Source organism: Eupeodes corollae, chromosome 1 (genome assembly GCF_945859685.1).
Source record: "Eupeodes corollae chromosome 1, idEupCoro1.1, whole genome shotgun sequence".
Classification (NCBI taxonomy): Eukaryota; Metazoa; Arthropoda; class Insecta; order Diptera; family Syrphidae; genus Eupeodes; species Eupeodes corollae.
In genome coordinates this window covers 177,364,658-177,386,639 of record NC_079147.1, presented here as the reverse complement: position 1 = coordinate 177,386,639, position 21,982 = coordinate 177,364,658, and the positions used below count along the sequence as shown (strand labels likewise).

The 21,982-nt window shown below is 31.5% G+C and overlaps 1 protein-coding gene across 3 annotated transcripts; it reads left to right on the top strand.

The window, feature by feature from the left end:
* The first annotated feature begins 2,482 nt into the window (after nt 1-2,482).
* Nucleotides 2,483-20,987, top strand: LOC129939934 (protein bicaudal C). Of its 3 annotated transcripts, XM_056048122.1 has the most exons (13): nt 3,314-3,365; nt 3,438-3,508; nt 8,418-8,755; nt 8,818-8,867; nt 9,009-9,078; nt 9,272-9,351; nt 9,504-9,830; nt 9,900-10,025; nt 14,729-14,839; nt 15,026-15,296; nt 15,369-16,180; nt 16,243-16,738; nt 20,251-20,987. In XM_056048122.1, the coding sequence occupies exons 3-13, from the start codon at nt 8,542-8,544 to the stop codon at nt 20,484-20,486; spliced, it is 2,793 nt and encodes a 930-aa protein (XP_055904097.1). In that variant the 5' UTR covers nt 3,314-3,365; nt 3,438-3,508; nt 8,418-8,541; the 3' UTR covers nt 20,487-20,987. The 3 variants fall into 3 exon arrangements, with proteins under 3 accessions (XP_055904095.1, XP_055904094.1, XP_055904097.1); XM_056048120.1 differs by lacking the exons at nt 3,314-3,365; nt 3,438-3,508 and adding an exon at nt 2,483-2,968; XM_056048119.1 differs by having other exon boundaries at nt 3,312-3,508.
* Nucleotides 20,988-21,982: the final 995 nt, after the last annotated feature.

Here is a 21,982-nt window from a genome sequence, read left to right as displayed (position 1 = left end):
CTCTGGTAAGATATGGAGAGCGGAAAAAGTTGTACCGATAGACATAAAAACACAAGCACACACATCCTTCCAAAAGCCTGGATTTTAGGTATCTTGAAAAGCCGATCATGGCCTTAAAGAGTACAATCGGTTTTGAATAATCTTTTTATTTTGTTCTTTTATTTCTCATTCCTCGACGTTTCAATCTCCCTAGAACCGAAATAAAAGGTATCTGCAGAGATGTCTGTGTGTGCATTTGTAGGTTCCTTTGTACGTTCGTACGTCCGACCTTTTTTCATCGTCTTTTTTACAGGTAAAATTACCAAAAGATGCAGATGAGGGGGTGATTTTTTTAAAGTTAAACATTTAGTTGACCCCAAATATCTCTCGAACCAATACCGGTAGCAACTTTATTTAAATTGTATACTTTGTGACGGGACACCAATTGATTCGAACAAATTTCCATTAATAATTTTCCATATATCTAAAGTACTGAAAAAAATGCTTGTCACCATAAATATTTTGCGAACAAAAATGATGATCTAAAATAATTGTAACAATAACGTTTTGGACTTCTGGTTTGATTTTTAGAACTATCGAAGACCTAAAAAAACATTACTAAAAGTTAATTTTCGACTCGAATATCTTGAAAAAAATTAAAGATACTGCTTTCAATCTTATTATAAAAAATATTATTTAAAGTATAATTTAAAAAAAAAAAATTTCAAGGTTTTGACTTCAAAATTCTATCCAAAATTTTGTTTTTAACTAAAGGTCATCTTTTAAGAAAAATCCAGTCGGTGTTATTTTACTTAAAACTTAAAACTTAAACAAAAATGACTAAAATCAGTAAAAAAAACTTTATAACAATTTTTAAAACAAAAACAGATATTAAAATCAAACTTTTTTTATCATGTTCAAAATATTGTTGTGAACTTTATCGTAATTTTCTAGTGAAAACACGAAAACCTAAAAAAACAACTAAGCATTTAGAACTAAGAGATGGTTTTCAAGTTGAGTATCTTGAGAACAAAGAAAGCAATTGACTTCAGAGTGTTTTATCTCACGCAAAATGTTGCTATTATAATTGTGTTCAACTTTGGACGGGCAATGATGTGAAGTTATCTGTGTGGGTCGCATAGGAGATTTGTTTTCAATGCTTTTATTTTTGAAATAACCTGATGTTGAAAAATGATGTTCAGTAAAAAATTGAATTACATTTCCATTTGTCTAAAAATTAAAAGAATAATAAAATTCGGAGATTTGAATCGAACACAATTTTTAAACAAGAATGTGTATGAAATGCTAGCTTTGTACACATTTCAAAAAATTACCTTTGTCTAAACTTTACTAAAGTTATGCATTAAAAAATGTATGTCATTGGCATGTTAATAACTTATGAATAAAAATGGTTAGGTGATAAGAAAAATTATTATGTGAAAAAGGTATAAGTAAGGACTATAATTTTATGATTTTCAAACGCTCAAAAACTTCTTAAATTAAATAATTTTGTAATCAAAACAATCTTAAAATTTGCAAGTAGCTATTGAATTAAATTGATTTAGTTTATAAGTCACTTACTAACTTATGAATTTATTTTTTGTTATTCACAAGTCAGACATTATGACTTCATGAAGTTGTAATTCAAAAGTTCGACACAAATACTTCTGATACAATTATTTGTAGAAATGTACTTACTGCCTCTGCGGCTTATTTCTCCAACTTACTTATACTTATTATAAGCATTTTTTTAACAAATTTGCAATCCGAGGTCCAATTATTCTTATTATTTTTTCTACCTTAACCGAAACTTTTTGAAATTTTTTAGTTAATTCGCTGTTGATATATTTTTCTTCGTCTATTATTATTATATCACTATCGGTGCAGTATTTTGTTTGAAATGCGATTTCTTTCGATAATTTCAAATTGTTATTTAATCAACCTACGATCTTCCGATTTTAAAACATTTTGAGTAACCGAACAAATTTGTAAAATTTCTTGATTTTTTGAAACAGTAAATTACAAAAAAACATGCATTTTAACAAATTTGTACTTGTAATCAACAAACAAAATTAACTTTTGCTGAAAAGGAAACAATGAAATTTCTACAAATTTGCTTTTGTAAACAGCAATTACAATTTTGAAATACCATTTTTTGTGAAACATACAAAATGGATTTTTCCATAAATTTGTTAAAAAATGGCTTGTAATCAACAAACTGTAAGTTGGTGAAAAAGGTCACTGTGGTGATTCAATAAATAAATATCGATGTCGAAGTGCAATATGTAAAAGAAAAATGTTATGCCGATACTTCTCTTGCTTGTCACACTGTTGATGTCGTCAAAATACCTATTTTGAATTTAGTTCTTCATCATGAGAAAGACTTCTGATCATTCAGCGATTTAAAATGAATGTATAAATGTTCCGCTATAAAACAAAATTTACCAATTTGAAAAATTAAAGCTCACGCCAGTCTCCGCTTTAGTCAAAACTTAGAATAGCTCCACTCCACAACACAGGTCACTCTGTCGCTTATAAAATTAATACAAAATAAATAATAATTTACCGAAAGCAGCAACAACATTTTATTTTTATTTCGTGGTTATATTTAATAATTTTTATTTCTAATCTTCAATTAGAATCATTTTGTTTCTTCGACGATTAAAGAAAATAATTATTTTTCGTAGTTTTCTTCTTTGTGTCGTCCTTAAAGTTTTTCCTTTTGACTTCGTTCTTATTAATTTTTTGGGAAAAGATTTCTTTTCTTAAATTCTTGTTCCCACTCAATTTTTAATTAAATAATAACCAATTAATTTTTGTGTGTCGCGTGATTTTGTATTTAAAAAATAAAATTTACTGTAAATAAAAAAAAAGTTGACGGAATCATTTTTTTTGTTGATCAAAAAACATTGTGAACTCATTTTGTAAATATTCAAAAAAAAAACATCGTCCATTTTGAGTGGAATCAATAATATTGTCTTCAAAAGAGGTAAGAGAAAAAAAGTAGAGGCCTTGACATTGTTTGTGTTCTTCTTTCTATTTTTCTGTGTTTCTCTCTTCCCCTATCGTGCTCTGGTTTTAATTCAGCTGAATTTTTGCATCTTTATTTTAATGCAACATGTTGATAAGAATGTATGCAATTTGTATTCCATGCTCTCATTTGCGGTCATTAACCTTAGAATGCAGAATTTTAGAGAATTTATTTTGTTCTTACGTTGGTTTTGTGTGTTTTTCAAACAAAAACGGTCATTGAACTTTTAAGATATCCGTTAAGCTTTTACCGTCATCCGGTTTTATATACCTATACTAAGTTAGTTCTATTTTGAGTATAAAACAAGACAGACGGATATTATCTAGTATAACTGATTAAATTTGTCTTGATTTCGGTATTTTGTTTTTTAATTTGATTTAATTTTGTTGTAGTTTTATTTTGATTAATTTTTGATTGTTTTAAATAGAGAAAACATGAAAGATAATTAATTTTATAATTCTGTGCGAACAATAAAACATGTGTCGATGAAACTCACAGGTAATAAAAAAGTTTAAATTTCCAGTAGAAAAATTCAAACTGAAAAAAATTTAAATTTTAAAGTGAACACAATTTTATATGAAAAAGAGTGAAGAAATTAAAGTTAGAAACACCTTCTTTTAATTTAAATCAAATTCTGTAAATAATTGGTGCTTAGTTTTTAAAAAATAAAAAAAAAAATTGAATTTAAAATTTTGAATAAACTTAAAAAAAGAAGATTTTAATAAAATGGACGGCACAAATTGCTGTCTCTTTCACTCTCATTTCACTTAGATTTCACTATTTTTGGAACATTTTATTGCATATGATAACTTTTGTTTTAAATTGGTTAGGATCACATCAACTGACTTCTTAAAAAAGATGATATCATTTTCCATCGGCCAAATGATTTTTAGAAGAATAACCTATAGCGTCATGTCAATTGTATATGTCTATCATTACTTAAAATGACACTTATAGCCAAGGTTTCTTCCTGGTAATCAAATTGTACTTTTCCAACGTATTCGAATGGCCTTTACCCAAATATACTTGTGTCACGTTTAAGGTTTTTGAGATATTATTTTTTCAAAATTATAAAAATACATACATAAGGCTTTTCGATGGTATCTAAATTCATAGAGCAGCTTATTATCAAACAAATTCGTAATGGATTTCCAAATCTATACTCACTTTCTTAAATATTCAGTTGAAATATTTATTGAATTTTATAATACAATTTTCGAAAATTGTACAACATTATTCAGTTCCAGCTCTCTTATAAAAATGTAAAAGAAACTCTGGTTTTGTTTTTGCAAAGAATCATTCGTCTAAGCAAACCTATTACATCAATTTTTTTAGTTATATTAAAAATATATGAAAATAAGGTTTAAAACATGCATTTCTTAAATTTGAGCAAACATTTTATTAACCTTCGGATTAGAAATCAGCATTAAAAAATGCTATAAAATGTATTTTTTTTCTAAATTAATACTTACTACTTAAGGTTGTGCTACAGTCAGGGGCGGACCTGGGCCTCAACCAACATGCATCTCCAGCTCGGTCCCTAGCTAGCTGTCTCCAGTTTCGCACTCCAAGTTGGTTGAGGTCTTCACCCACCTGCGTGCGCCACCTGAGTCGCGGTCTTCCTCTACTGCGCCGTCCCTCGGGATTAGATTCGAACTATAAAAGCATTTAATTCAAGGTTTGCTTAAAAAGTTATACAGTGAAATAAAGACTTATAAGTAATGGGAATTTTCAAAAACTAAGAAAGATCCTAAAATGATTTAAACTGTATGGAGAAGTCAAAGTTGGGTGCTTTGGGAAATCATCAAACTATTGATTGTCAGTTGATAAGTTGTGTTTTAAATAAGGTGGAAAACCCAGTTTTTAGTTGTTTTAAGGATTTTTAAAGCTGCAAATTTTAGTTTGAATAAGTAAGTCATGATTTTGAAATCCATTTAAAATATTGTGTTATAAATAATAAGAAACATAATAAAAGATAACAAACATTAGAACTCACAGATTAAAATAAACATGAGCAGAAAATCGATAAATATATCAATTAATATTAATGTTTATTGAATTATAGTAAATAACGTTCTCATTGATGTTTTTGTATGAAAATTACTTAAGTATTTATCTATACAATTTTCATGATGAAGGGAATGGTGTTATTTTGTTGACTGGGTTAAAATTAAAGCACGTATTTTTAAACAAAAATTAAGACTTTTAGTTTATGCCAGAGAATTTTTTTAGAATTGATTTAAATATTGATTTAAATATTGTTTCCGAAACATTTTATGGAGAAAATAAATAATTAATTGTAAAACATTTGGAAGCAACTTAAAATACGATTAACAACACATTATTTCTTTATAGTACATTAAAAACCAAACATAAATTTAGTGAACATTTAGATGACGTAAAATGATAACGTCCTTATATTGAAACATTTTCAATCAATTTTGAAATCAAATTAAACAAATTTCTAATGTTTTGTTTAACTAAGAACAAAGCCAAAACCACTTAAACAAAAATTTTAATTTTAATTTTAAAATTTTATTAAATTTAAAAAAATCAGTATCGCTAGTGAACAAAGTTTTGTAGCTGGCATTTTTTTCCGAATTTTATAATTAAAAAAACGTAAATTTTTGTTATAAGTTTTTTTTTATGATTTTTCAAATCTATAATCAATTACTTCAGTACTCCGTTTAAATATTTTCAGTACCATATTTATTTTTCAAAAATTCTTACTAGTATTAAGTCATAAACATAAACCTTTTAAAAAATGCTGAAGAAAGATATAAAAAAAAATCATTTTTTGTTTTTTTTTTTATTACAAATTCGTTGTTGAAGGTTTATATTAAGCTTCTTAAGAACTAAAATAGCGTTATAAACAGGTATATATGAATTTGCGCACATACTCAAGGTTTTAAAAAATTCAGATAGAGTCAAATGAAGACCCACATAAGTAATCGCATTACTAATGGGAAATTACGAAAACTAACTGGAATACTGTAGTACCTGTGGAATGGTTAATTGATAGGACTGGAGTGCTAGAAGTCTCGAGTTTAATCCCTGCCTGTGAAAACTAAAGTGCTTTTCAGGAAACGGCTCCTGCAAAAGCAATTCTTGTCACTAAAAGTGCTTTCTAATATTACGATTATTTCTAAAAATTGTAGAAATCTTCCATTCCTGAAATCACACGCGCACAGGAATAGTTGAGAGATATAAGACACTATCCTAGTTTTCAACGGAATGTTACTATATTTTTTTATTTAAGTGAGATCCTCAAACTGATGCCAGAAGTCAAAGGTTTCTACTTTATTTTTATAAAAATTACGTTAGAAAACAGCATATATTATGTTTTAATTTCCATTTTCAAAGGAATATTCATTAAAAAATGTGATCTGAAATTCAAATTTAAGACAATAATTTTTCAAAGAAATATATCGCCTATGTGCCTTTGTATTAACTTTGAGTTTGTTGCGTTTTATATTTATATAACTGAAGTTTTGAATTTTTTTTATTTGGGTTCAAAAAAATACCAAAAATTGTGCATACAGATTTCAAAAAATAAAATCAATTTCTGTAAAATAGATGTATAGTAAGTAGTAAAAGTTACAAGGTGTAACGGAAACCCCATCAAATAAATTTTCAAAGTCTAATCTCACCTAACAACCAGCGATGGTCTGACTTTTTCCTATCAACACAACCAAGACCACAGGATTCCCTGGATTGTATGCGGAACGTTGGGTTAGGTGTTCGATTAACGAGGTACGGTTCAGCATGCGTGCACCGCCATTGGTAGCTCGTTGGTGGGGTGGGTACTTGTACCTGTTATCGAAGCGTAGTACATTTTTTTCAAATAAAAATAATAAAATAAACTAAAGGGTGTTAAATAAAAATCGTATGAAGTACTTTTCGCGCAAGATATTAATTGTTCTTAGAACTTTGTGTTGGCAACCCTAGTTGGTAATAGGTGTGACCCTCTCTCCGTCTACATAACAAAGAGACTCCATGGCCATTGAGTCACTCAATTATTTCCGTTCAATGACCCCTAATCAAAGATGAAGTTTAAAATCTTATTATTCCTCTTCCCTTTTTTTTGCAAAGTGGTCCACACAAATGATCAACAAAATAAGAGTTTTTCTGGTGTACAAACAAAACAATACTTGTCACCTTTATGCCATCTTAAAAATACTAAAGATAACCAAAAATGGGTTTTTAAGGCTAGGTTAAAACAAAGCTATCCCTTAACACTAAATAAATTGATACATTTTTGCAAAGTATTTCAATTGCTCAAAAATTGCTTTTATATCCTTTTGTTTTTCTGTTACGAACCGTTTTATTATAATTGCTCCGGCATTTTCTTAAGTTTAATGTATGACAGTTAAAGACCTTCAACTTATGATGAACAAAATTGTACGCTAAATGGAACCCGCGACCAAGGCAACACACTTCCATCCGATGGTCCAAATTTTCGATGACGCTGTGCTATAAATTAAGTTCTATACCGGTAATGTAGCTCTTGATTTGTTGCTGGTTATCTATGTTCAATCAAGATATCACAGCTATCCCATGGATTAAAATAACATGATCTTGATGGCCAATGGATATCGTCACCACGTGGAATAACACGGCCATTAACTGCCACATGCATATCTTTCAATTCAAGTCATGCAAAGTTCGTTACCATCTCATGATTTTTGAAAAAAAAATGTGATACAGCCGTCCCATAAACGCCACCAAACAGTCACTCTTTGCAGGTGCATTGGTTTTACGTCAATCACTCTTGGATTATCATTCACCAAAATGTCGCAATTCTGCTTATTGACAAGCCCACTGAGGTGAAAATGTGTCTTATCACTCACGTCTTATGATTTTCTAAGAAAAAATTGATCATCCAATGTTGCCATTTCTTGTGACCATTCTGAACATTGATGACGCTTGAAATATTCATAGCTTCGATTGTGTATCTTTTCATGGTTCAAATTGAGTTAGATTGAAATTGAGAAATGTCAAATGATATTCAGGAAGAAACTTGGCGTTTTGGTGTGGTTTGCATTTAACAAAGGCCCTTAAATTTAACTTTAATTTGTAACTTTCTTTGTTAGAATGATTCTAATGGTTACTACAATGTAGGTATGAGGCTTATTACTTGAATGAAAGCCCAAAAGCCAATTTTTATTTGTTTTTTACCAAGAGTTTTAAATATTAATTCGAGCTAAGCTTAGAGTTAGGAATCGTGCAATTCTTGTCATTAAAAACATTGTTTTTTAAAATTATAATCTAATTCAGAATAATTTATAATCTATAGTCATACAAATTATAGGTTTTTAAAAAGTATTTTAAATGTGATCGTAATAAGTTTTCAAATTGTTTTAAGCTTTCATTAATCAACATTTCTACCATTCAAATAATTTTATAGCAACAATAACAAAAAACATCACAGCAAAAACTCGCCGCATAATTTTACTAAGAAACCTTCAAGGTTTTGATTTCTAATTGATTTTCAACGTGGATAAAATTAAAATCTCAAAATTTCTGTCGAAATGATGGCCTCATCTTTACAATTTAATAAGCTGCTTTATGCACCCGCGACATCAAGTGGCGCCCCAAGCGAGACTCAGAGTGAAATATCCTCAGCGGACAGTGGCTGGAGTGACATACGAGCAATAGCCCTAAGACTAGGAGTATCTAATCCGGATGACTTGCATACGGAACGTTTTAAAGTTGACCGTCATAAACTTGAAAATATGATAAAAAGTATTTTTTTTTTTAAATATGAGTTAATAATTTTATGAAATACCATCTAATTTATTTTACAGTTGAAAGCAACATTGAAGGACTCAATAGCGCTGAATATTTTTTTGAGAGCGTAAGTATTTTTGTGTTCATTCAAACTGAATAATTTAAGTTCAATCGTGTGTTTTGAAACGAAACTCGAGAAAAGCAATTATTAACTCCCTTTTTGGACCTTAAACAGAATACCAAACAAAATTCCTTTATTTCTTTGAAGGTTATGAACACAACTGAAACTTATATCGGTTGGCCATGTAGACTAAAAATTGGAGCCAAGAGCAAGAAGGGTATGTTTTTATATCACTGGAAATTCCTCGTTTATTTTGTTGTTTAAATTGTCCGATACAAAAAATGAGAACCATGTCCTTTAAGGCTGAGTGTGTCTGTATCTGTAAATAAAATGACCACTATCCTCGATATGCATTTAAATTTTGTTGGTGTTGTTGCCTTCTTTGCCTTGCTATCCCTGAATTCTTTCAGATCCCCATGTGCGCATTGTTGGCAAACCGGACGATGTTAATCGGGCAAAAGAACGCATCCTGGCAAACCTCGACTCGAGGGTAGGTATAGAGAATATGTATATACATTTTGCGATGTTAATTTGCGGTTGAAGGGGTTAATTTACATAAATATTGTGTGTTTGGTTTTTTTTTCTTCTCTTACCAATATTTTTGTTGTTGGTGTGTTTTTTTTTTTTTCTTTTTTGGAAAAGGGCTCTCGAGTTATAATGAAAATGGACGTCTCCTATACCGATCATTCGTACATTATTGGACGTGGTGGCAACAATATTAAACGTATTATGGAGGACACTGCCACCCATATACACTTTCCCGATTCGAATCGATCGAATCCAACGGAGAAAAGTAATCAGGTGTCATTGTGCGGTAGTTTGGAGGGAGTTGAACGTGCTAGGGCATTAGTGCGTTTATCAACGCCATTATTAATGTCTTTCGAATTGCCGATTAGGGCTGAGGGTGAGCCTATTCCAAGTCATGATACACCGTATATTAAAGAGGTCGAATTAAAATTTAACGTGCAGGTAAAAAAAATTAATACTAAATTAAAAGTATAATGATAAGGAAACTGATACAATATTTTTTGTTATTAGGTCATCTTTTCATCGAGACCAAAATTGCATTCTTCTTTAGTTTTGGTTAAGGGATCTGAAAAGGATGCCGATAAAGTGCAGGAAGCTACTCAGCTATTGATTAATTGTACTTGTGGTAAATATGCGGTAAGTTGAATACTTTCTTTTATTGAAAATAAAAATTATAATATTATTAAATTATGAACTAAATTGAAAATTTAAACATTTTAAACTATAATGATAACAATGGCTCTAAGGATTTTGGAGATGTTTTTTTTTCAAATAAAAACCAAATGCTTTTGTAATAATTTACTCTAATTTGGTTTTTTGTTTCATGATGGTATTTTTTCCACACTCTTTCACTTAATTTTTAATATCTTAACGGCTGTTTTTCAGCAATGCACGGTTTAAATATTTTGCCAACTTCTTGGTTATTACAGCTTACGTACTTACTAACAAAAGTTAGTGCTACAGTCCTGTCCCCTGTGTTAGCTAGGGCCTCACTCAACAAACTTTTCATCTACCTCGGTCCAAGCTATTTATTTAGGGGTTTATTAAGGAGTTTCGTAAGTTAACAAAATAAAACGATCTTTATAGAATTCTATTTCATTGCCTTTAAAATTGTCTTATTTTTATTTAATAATATTCCATTCCGATATAATCAAGTGAAAGAGCGTCGTAGAGTTATTCTAGCCAGGGTTATGAATTTTGGAATTAAAAAACCATTAAGTCATAAGCTACTACTGACTTATGAATTAAAAAAATAATTCCCAACTTACCAAGTGATTTAAATATAAATTAGGTGGGGCAACAGTCCATTGAGAACTGGGCCCTAGTGACTTACAACTATGAACCATTCCTGTGTGCGAGTACTGTCGTCAGGAATGAAGGGGAACTACAGTTTTTAATTCTTAACCTAAACGCACTTTTCATGACAAGAATTACTTTTAAAGGATTTGTCATTTCCTTGTGTTCACGGGAAGACCTGTGGCATGACAGCCCAACGCACAAACCATCATCACGCCAAGTGTACTGCCAAGTTACTTACAAATAAAAAAATATATTCATTGCCTACGAAGTGGCTTAGAAATTCAAAAAACGTAAGTCATGATTGAGTTTGTGACTTATGGCCAACAATGTATTCATAGTATTCATAACCTAGTTGGTAGATTGGACATTCTTAAGGTTGTGTTGAATGCATAATTATGTAAATTTTAACGAAATTATCGTGCTAGGTTATAAATTTTCCACTTAATAATTTTTCTAATCTAAATTTACCCATAAGCTTATGAATTATTTTTTTTTTAAATCATAAGTCACTTCACTTGCTCATGAATTATGCATTTTAAATTCATAAGTCATTAACTTACCTTTGTCCGAGGAACTTTTTTCGTCGTCCATATCTCAAGAACTAATAGAGATATCGACTTGAGATAAATACAGAAAGATGCAGAAAGGAATTTAAAAAAATGCTTGTTTTTTTGTTACTATAGCAATTTAAAAAAATCACAGTGACAGTTTTTTATACGAAAAATAAGAAACCAAAAAAGAAACAATACTAAAACCTGCTAAGTATTGATTTTCAAATAAAATATACAAATTTTTAAAAATTAAACATATTGGCTTCAAAATAGTTTCATCTTATAAAAAATATTATTTTCAACATTTATTAAATTTTTTATAAGAAATCCAAAATTCAGTTTTTGTCAAAGAAATTAAAATCTACAAAAAATACTACACAAAATTGTTAAAAATTGGTGTTCCATTCCATTGCTAACTTTTAGTTAATTTTTTAGATACGAAACCAATGGATAACTTTTTTACATTAACAATTGCCTGCTTTTTATGAACAGCTGAAAGTTGTTTTTATTTTTTTGTTCGGTTATTCAATTTAGGTATCCAGCTCGTTCGGTACAGTTTCTAAAAATCCACATATCCAGGATAGTCTAGCAAACACGAGATTGAAGTCATTGTATAGCTAAGTTATATTTTATTTTTATTTAATATGTCTTGGTCTTCTTTTTCCGGTTTTCTAATCTGTTATTATATTCTTGATTCATATCTGACATTATAAATTATCGGCTTTTGCAGAATGAAGCATTTCAGTTTTGGATTAATCGAAAATTTTCTCATACTTGATAATAATATTGTCTTTAGATTGTTTTGATATTAAACCACGATTTATTTGGATAGACGTACGAGTATTATTGAGGCAAAAAAGCATTTACCAGATTAAGTCCATGTTTGATGTTGAGGCATCTATAGCTTTCAATAAAGGATATCGAAAAATATTACATTGAAACTTATTTCTAAAGAATCTCACGCGGAATGGTATTTTTTTAGATAGATTGGTGAAAAGTCATAAAATATAAATTTAAAAAAAAATCAAATTCTTTAGAACGACAGAAGTTAGGTTAACGATCTTAATAAGTGGCTCTCCGTGATAGAATGTGACACACTTAGGCCAGTTTAATGACCCATTGTGATACCAAATGCATTTTGAGGCTTTCTTCTAAGCTGAATAAAACCGGTTTGATTCCCTTACGAAACGTGAGAGGCTGATTATGCTAATATGATTTAGATCGTTTAGAATTTAGATCCTTATAGAAGAATTCTCCTAGGTACTTCTTGCGTTTTAGAGCTAGAGCAGGGTATGTCAGAGAAGGTAAGGAACTGTTTCCTCCTTTTCCTCATCCATACAGCTTCTGCAAAAGTCATTTTAGAATACGCCTGGACGCGTGTGGTGTGCCCAGTTATGATACCTATATTCGAGCTTATAAACAGTCTGCTTAGAGATAGCAAGCACCTTGATCGCTTTAAATCTAGTGACATACACTTGGTGATGTTATTCTACCTGGTGTTTGCATTCTTCATAGCGTCCTATTAGCTATAATTTACATGCAGTGATTAGTATGCCAGTATTTGCCAAACGTTGTAGAATGGGTTGTACATTACCAATCCTGGAGAGTTCATCTGCCTTACAGTTTCCACGAATGTCTCTATGGCCTGGCACCCAGCAAAGGTAAATATTAAACTGTTATGCCATCGCCATAAGAGATGATCGACTGTTATGGTCTGTTATAGAGTTTTTAGAAACAGAGTCCAGAGATTAGATAGCGGATTGAATATTTGAGAAGATACGTATATCCTATGTTGATTTCACGTTTTCTTTAAACCACGACAAGACTTCTTTTATCGCCAAAAGGTCCGCCTGGAACACGCTACAATGATTGGAAAGGCGAAATGAGAGACTTAATTTCATTCGTTCAGAGTACACACCTGCACCAACAGCTTCTTTTGTTTTTGAACCATCTGTATGAAAATATGGATTGACTTTTCTTCCAGGAATGCCCTATCTGGAACTTTCTGTTGAATTGCAGTTGGGGGATGGTGTAGTCTGCGTGCTTTCGAATTGATTCTAAATACCTAAGAATTACGGAGTGGCCAATGTTGTTCTTAATCCACTGCGATGAAGCTTTGAGGCGTTTACTAAATCAAGAGGTGTTAGGTAGAGTTAGGTGTCCATAATGCCGCTGATCGGATCGTGCAAGCAATCCGCTTATACATATGCAAGTTGAACGTTGGACTTTATTTAATTTGTCGCGGTTTAGAGCTTTCTCTAAAGCAGTCCAGCATACTACCAAACCGTACATTACACCGTACATCGGTCTGATTACCGATGTGTATAGCCAATGCGTGATTCTGGTTTGTAAGCCCCATTTATTACCAATAGCTTTTTTTGCAATAAAAGAGAGCTACAGTAGTTTTGTAGGATTTCTTCCTGTACATTGTGTTTACAATCTAGTTTTTTATATAAAATAAGGCATTTTGTAAGAGTTCTTTTAAGTTGTGAAGATACTTTCCTGAAACTGCTATAGCAACTTCGTCCGCAAAGGCGATCATTCTGAAACCCTCCGCATCCTGATTAGTTAGGATTTTATTTACTACTAGATTTCAGGGTAGACTTCTAGCAGAAGATTCTCTAGTTTTGAATTAATTATTTTGCTAGTCAGCTTTAAATGAATTAATTCCCCAAGCGAACCCTCTATGCTTAGAAATGTTAGTGCAGATGTGATTGCAGATGTGTCCACGTTGTTAAAGGCACCTTCGATGTGAAGGAAAGCAACCATAGTGAACTCTTTATGATGGAGGAAATATTCGATGGGTGAGTTCTAAGGTGTGTAACGCTTTTTTCAGCGATTTATCTTTACAGTAGGCATGTTGAGACTTAGATAGAAGTCTTGTATCAATACTTGCCCTTAAATTGATATCAATCAATCTTTCTTAGGTCTTGCGAAGGAATGATGATAGATTTGTCGTAGATCTTTAGGGATGAATTTGCGATCATTTGCCTTCTTTGGGCGAGATATAAACAGCTGCTAAAACATCCTTCAAGGATTGGTGCAATTATGTATGAATTATAATAACACACAAGTGTAGTATCAATAGGTGTTTTTTGGAAATTAGTACTCTCCATATAAATATGTACATAGTTGAAATTAGATCTAAAATTCGCTAAATTGTTCACAATTATGTAATACATTATTTTTGCAAATGGTCAATATTATCAATTGTGGCAATTTCTTACTGTACTAAACATTTTATGGAATCCCAAACGGAAATACATTATACAAATATTAAAACCTTTTCAGCTTTTATGAAAGAAAACATGTAACCTTCAAAGTTTTAAAACTTGTGAAATAATTGATGTTTTCTTTCAAAAATAATATTTTAGATTTTGTTTACAGGCGTAGATTTTATAAGCGAATTACTTTTTACAAGTAATATTACCAACAATAATCTTATTTAATTAGTCTTAATAACTTTCAAATACTAAATTTTCCTTCTAGGCAGAAATGTTGGTTCAAATGCAACTGGAAATTTCGCCCCAGCATCATGAGATCGTCAAGGGAAAAAACAACGGAAACTTAGTAACCATAATGGAGCGAACCAAAACTGAGGTTTACAATATTCGCTTTATCCGTGTTATTGATGTGATTGTGAAATGTCAATACATGTACTTCTCGTCTACTCGTTCCTTTTTGTAATAAAACTTGTCTTGACGTCAATAGAAGAAATTGTGTAGAAAAATTGAAGAAATTCAAGTTTAAGAGCTTTTTTAGTAAAAAAAATCCCGAATTTAACAGATAAGGTTCCCCGAATTGTGCGATGCTAATGTTAAGCCAATAAGAAGATCACAAGTTGTAATAACTGGAACAATTAGTGGAGTTTACAAAGCCAGGCAGCAATTGGTGGGAAATCTTCCGATAACATTGATATTTGACTTTCCTGACAATCAAAATGATGCTACCGAAATAATGAGCCTAAGTAATAAATATGGTGTTTTCATATCACTGCGACAAAAACAACGACAAAGTACTATGGCTATCAGCATAAAGGGGGTTGAAAAATTTATTGGTAAACATTTATCAGTTTTTTAAATAATATTAGTTGTCTTCACTTTTTTGTCAAATTGTGTTATTTTTTTAGATAAAATCTACGAGGCTCGTCATGAGATTCTACACTTGAAGAGCACTCTCGTCAAGCCGGAAATACCACCATTATATTTCTCACCAAAAGATCAAGAGGTTGAAACGGCTTATCGTCGTTCTCTGACATCGCTCTTGGCTAGCTATCCGGACAGTCCTTTGACCCCGAACAATGTTGGTAAGGCATCATCGACTGTTTCCCCACAAATGAATATCTCTGCATATAATAACAACAATAATAATAATAACAACAACAACAACAATAACAACAACAACAATACCATGACTCAAAATTTGAATAACTACGCAAGTAATAAATACCAAGGAACTCCCACCGGAATTTGTGCTCCAACTCAAAAGTATCTTCAAGTTCATAATAATAGCTTCAATCGAAATCAGCCAAATAACAACAATAATTATTTACAAATGGCGCCATCTACTCCGGTCGGTTGTATCGTGCCACGGAATACCTTGAACACTTCCAGGGGAAGCCAAGGTATTACGAACATGGCCAATAACGCCAATGCGAATAGTCACAATACGAGTGGATATCAGAGTTTTAGTAGTAGTACTACTTCATTGGAGCAATCCTATCCACCGTATACGGGACAACCAGGAGCCCCAAGTCACGGCCCATATTCACCGGATTCGACGTACAGCAGTGAAGCTGGTTGTCGTATAGGACGACGGTCAAGTGATGGGGTATTGCTGGGACTTGGAGGGACCGGTGGCATTGGCAGTAGCGGGGGCGGAGGATCTGCTGGATTCGGAGCTTCAAATGAGAATTATCGTAATCAACATTTTGACTTAAGAGTAAGTTTATTTTTTAGATCAAGTTTAATTTCATAAGATAATATTTTTTATTTCGTGTGAAGCCACGGGTCTTCGACTTTGATATGAAACGTTTCATGGGTTTCAAGGCCATGGAACGTGCCCCGGTTAGTGGGGAGCTCCGTACACCGAATGCCAACTGGATTGGCCTGGCACTTAGTCGCACATCACCGGCACCATTGGAAACGAGTGACGACAATGCATGGAATCGCAATAGTGGATGTGCTGCTTCAAGTGCTGATGGTGCTGGTACTGGTGGAGCTGGTGGAGCTGGAGGAGCCGGAGGAGCCGGGGGAGGAGGAGGAAACGGTGGCAGTGGAAATACTAACAGCGGAACAAATAATTCCAATAACACTGCTGCTGGAGGCGGCAATGGTGGTAATAATAATCCCTCGACTGGAGGAATTCCAATATCACCCTATTGCATGGGCGCAACTACTGGAATCATTGATTCGACACCATTAAATCGACGTATACAAATGTCCCAACAAAAGAATATACATTCTCTATTAGTTACTCTCGGATTGGAACATTACATAAGTATGATTAAAGTTTTTCTATAATGCTTTTTATATTTTTAAATCAAAACTAAAATATTCCACGAAATTCGTAGAAGAAAGTTTTTGGAGAACTATAGCACGACCAAAATAATTTAGAGCTAGGTGCCCTAATTAAGAATTCTTAATAAAATCATTTGTAGTATCCGTGGCATAATGGTTAGTGCATTATGTCAGAGGTCCTGGGATCGATCCCTGCCTATGCCATCTAATTTTTTTTTTACGGGTACTGGCTCTTGCAAGGAATTGACAAATTCTCCAAGGGTAATTCTTGTCATGAAAAGTGCTTTCTCAAATTAGCCGTTTTGATTCGGCTTCAAACTGTAGACCTCTATATCCCTGACAATATTACTCTCACACAGAAATGGTTGAAAGTTGTAAGTCACTTGGTCCTAGTTCTCAAAGGACTATTGCGCCACCCAATTTTATTTTTAATAAAATCCTTTATAAGTTTCCTCAGAAATGTTTTTGGGGCATTTTCTTAGTTTTTTTTTTCTTTTTAAGTCTGCCTAGAATGGACTAATTTTGCAATGATTTCAACGTCTTTTCATGAATTACTTTTTCGTCAAATTGCCATAAAAATAACGAGTCAAAAATGTTGGCAATTCAAAATATTATGTTTTTCAAATTTTGTTTCCTTTCCTATTTAAAAACAATTCCCAGTTCTCAAAATGTTCTGTTAAAAATAGTGTTTAAGCTTTTTTTGACACTTCAAATGTTTATTTTATTTGTTTTGGTAATGTTTTTCTTACTCGAAAACAAAGAATATCATGAATACAAAAAAATAAGACAGTGCATATATGTCCGGCCCAATGATCCATATATTTAAAGTCGTTTTTAGACGGGTTTACTTCCTTTAGCCGATTTGACAGTCTATTCATGATATCCTGAATATTCAACGATTGGATACCTTGCCATGCTTCTTTAAAGAAGCTTTGTTAAGCTCTCCTAGAGTGTTAGAGACTTTTTTCACACCCGGCTACGTTTTTTAAGATGGTACCAGTATTGGCAAAAAAAGGACAAACACGGTTTAAATGATAGTACGCTCGAAATGTATTAAGACCAAACTTTTGGTGTTCAAACTATTATGTAAAAAGTCCCATAAAATGTTGTAGTCGCAAGTTATAGAATTCCAAAACCCACTAAAAACGCATGTTTAAAGCACCGAAAGAATGGTATAAGCAAATTTCAAGCTTACTATCCTATATTTCGAAGTCAAACCCTTAATAAAACATTATTACTAAATTATTTTACACCATCCTTAGTAAAAAACTTTTTTTATTAAAATGCATGTAGCAAACATTTAAATTCATTGCCTGCAGACACTATGAGCTGACAATTATCTAGACCTCATATGTGTACTTTTTCGGCTTTCTAAAAATAGGTAGTTTTTCAATTCTTTCTAAGCTAAAATAACATATGTTCTCGCGCAAAACGAAAATTTCTGTACGGTGCTCTGGGATAAATTTCCAAAGCTCTGATATGGCCAACCACAAAAAAATGGTTTATGAGCTCCGAAACCGATTTATCCAATATATGACTGCCTTGAAACGGTTTCCTCGAGTATGAGAAAGTCTTCACCCAATCTTAGTCTAAGGGGCCAGTTATAACTATCAGTAAAATGCATCAGTAAAATTTGAAACAGGAGGAATTTGAAATGTTTTACTGATGAGCGATCATAGCAATCAGTAAATTTACATCATTAAATTAAATGTCACTTTGAAGTTTCTATTTGAAGAGTTCGTTTTGTTATTCATTTGTTTGTTATCGTTTGTGCTTCTGTCAAATTAAGTTGATCTTATCATGGGTCGTGCAAAAAATAAACAAAATTTATTGATTGCAACAGCTTTGTGTATAATAAATAAAAGATCTTCTCAAAAAATACGACGCTTTCAAGTACACCCGCTTTTCCATTCTCGGAAGATACATGGCGAATATTTTTCACTTATTGAGAGACTCGAGTTGTTCCCAATTAAGTTTTTTGAGTACTTTCGGATGAGCCGTCAGCAGTTCCAGTGTATACTTTTAAAAATACGAAGTGGTCCATTTACTTTGGCACTCTTCGACTGAAAATAACAAATTTTATTGTCAACAATTCAGGTTTAATCATTCCATAACTATAAACTTACCAGGCCTTCCCAAGACAAGGGATATATCCCCCAAGCATTTATTCGTGCCATTTTGTCTGAATACTTTTGGTCGTCTTTGGCATAAAGACACATATGGTTTTTCACTTCAAGTATTAATTTGGTTTCAAACTCTTTTTTTGAAGTCATTTTTGTTATTTTTTTAATTTGTTTTGCTAGGAAAATGTTGTATACTTTCGATCATAACATCGAGCTTCGCGCCTCAGACAATTTTTTTGCTGTTGCTTTCATCAGTAAAATTTTTAATGATGTGATCGGAACAGCAAAAAATTGAAACACGAACAATAAAACGAAATGGAATTTCTTTTGACTTTTGGCAGTCAGCTGTTCAGTAAAATGAAATTTCATCATTAAAAAAATTAAAATGGATTTATAAATTAAATAAAACTTTAAATGCATTGTTTCTTTTTGAAAAAAATACTTCAATATAGGATTCGTCTTATTGCATCAATCTTTTGTTAGAATCTATAACACGCTCAAAAACTAAAAACAAAAATTTTACTGATGGATTTTACTGATAGCTATAACCGGCCCCTAAGGTTTACCAAGCGTAAAGAACGCTTATAACAAAAAACGTTTTGATCACGAATTTTTTTTGGGAAAATTTGAAGTTAAAGCGTTTTGTTTTTAAAAAATGTTCGTTCAGCAAATATAGTCAACCCAAAATCAGGTAAATTATCCTTTGATATAACTTTAATAGTGCTTATGTATAAAAATTGATTCTTTTTTTAACTGTTTCGTCGTGGATTTACACAAAATCTTCATTTAATTAATTTTTTAATACTATTTTCAGTGCTTATTTAAGAGTAATTAACTCCATTTTTGAAGATCCCTTCACATTCTTCAGGAATATGTAAAAACACATCGAATTTTAAGTGTCTGCTTTTACTTTCGGATCCTTGAACATATGTGATTCTCCTTTCAAAATAAAAATGATGCATAGCTAGAAAAACGTACTAAATTACTGAATTGAACTCAAAATTTTAAGGATATAGTTTTTTTTCTTTGTACCTTTTTTTATGGACATATTTTAAACTAAACTGAAAAAAACTGCTAACTAGCACGAAAAATCAAATATTTGGAAACTTAAAATAGAATAATGATTTTTTTTTAACAAAATGCAAAACCAATATTATAAATATAACAACTTAGATTTCAAATTAAACCCAGATTTTGTGCGTTATGCTGAAGCACGTCAAACCATGTTCATAGACTGACACACTTTTTGATTATTAAATTAATGTACCAGCTCAATAATATTGTCTGTCTAGACTTAAGATTTTTTTATTTAATTTTTTAACCTCAATTTAATATGTCATGTGCTTTTTTTCTTTCAATTTTCCTACAGAAACCTTCGTTATGAACGAAATTGATTTGGAAATGTTCACAATCCTAACTGAAAACGACCTTATTCAAATGGGCATTACGGCATTTGGTGCACGTAAGAAACTCCTTGCTGCCATTCACACAATGCAAGCAACTGAGGTTGCGGCTCTTAGTATGCCATCCTCATCTAATTCATCACCACGTTTCTCAGGATCGGCTGCGCCAGGTGCCGAGAGACGTACTTCGAATGGATGGTAGAATATATATTAGTATCTACCTACATACAGAAGCATTTAAAATACCCTCTATAAAAAGGATTTGCAGGGCTATATCCTGTGTTTTGTGGGTAAAATGCCTCAGTAAAAAATTATAGTTTTAAGGGACCTTGCATGAAATAGCTTATATATGATAGGTACCCCAAGAACTCACAACTTCTTATACATATATATTTTTTTTTTACTTTTTTGTAGTTTTAAGTTTGCATGCTTTTCCGATCCGGATTTAATTATTACTACAATTATTATAACAAAAAGAAAAAATAACTTTACAAATTTTTTTAAGGACTTTGCAAAACAATCCTGTGGCTTAAAATCTAATGATGAGTCAAAAACTCATAATCATAATTGTTTAATATTTTTTTTAACAGCAACGATAAGACAAAGCCTAGGATGTCCTTTCATTCTTTTTTTTTGCATCTCCCAATTTTTTTTTAAATTTAAACGAAAAACTGTACCCATTTGTAATTATAACAATTCTACTTAAAAACAAAAAAAAATCATTAAAAATTGTGAATATTACTGAAAATTGGGTTAGCATTTTTTCTGACCATCGACTTAAAGGACATGACACTGATTTAACATTTTTTCCTGCTAAACTTTATATGGTAAGTCTGTATTTAAGTGATTATGGTGATTATAGAAAAGAGAAACCAATTTATTCAGCTTGAGTACGCCATGAATTATGTTTACATGTGATTTTGACTACATTTATGAAAATATCCTTTTTACCACAAAGATACAGCATAGCAGACAAAATGCACATTAACTGTTACCAGTCTAAGACAAGAGCATTACAAAAAATGAATTAATGCCAAAATGTTCAAGGCATGGTAAGTATCATTTTTTCTTCCAGAAGGGAACAATTTATTTTATTTTTTTTGTTAAAGGAGTTTTCGTAGTCTAAAAAGTCGTACTTTTAACCATACATGCATTAAATATCCTTGAATATATTGAAAGTTTGCAGAGGTTTTGTAGGTACATACACATACAATTATGTAACGTGAGAAGAAACTGTGATTATAATAAATCATCTAGATTCTAGAAAGTAACGCGCACAGAGGCACATATTCTGTCGCGTCTTTTATATCATTTTGTTTATGTTTTTTGTTCGTTTTGTAAAATCCTTGAACATTATGAATGATATGCAGGTATTTCTATTTATAAATTTGAAAGTCAATGTAACGAGAATAATACAGGGTTTATTTTTCTGTACTCACAAGAATTAGTTTCAGATGGTTAAGATTCCCTTAAAAATTTGTTTGCTTATATTTAGTTCATCCATGAAAACATTGCCATAAGAATATTGTCTAGACTTTGAGGATATTTATGATGTTAAAAAAAGGTAGTTAAAATTGGTCTGGAAATACATACGTATACATATGTATATGGATGCAGTAAATACCGGATAAGTGAATTATATTTAATGCTCAGTGGTAAATGGTTAGGGTATAAAAAGAGACAGACCCTGTAATCAAT

Coding starts and splice junctions, on each gene's coding strand:
- LOC129939934 (XM_056048120.1), top strand. CDS start 8,542: ATGATGGCCTCATCTTTACAATTTAATAAGCTGCTTTATGCACCCGCG. Junction 9,831..9,899: donor AATTAAAATTTAACGTGCAG/GTAAAAAAAATT, acceptor TTTTGTTATTAG/GTCATCTTTTCATCGAGACC. Junction 16,739..20,250: donor CGGATTGGAACATTACATAA/GTATGATTAAAG, acceptor ATTTTCCTACAG/AAACCTTCGTTATGAACGAA.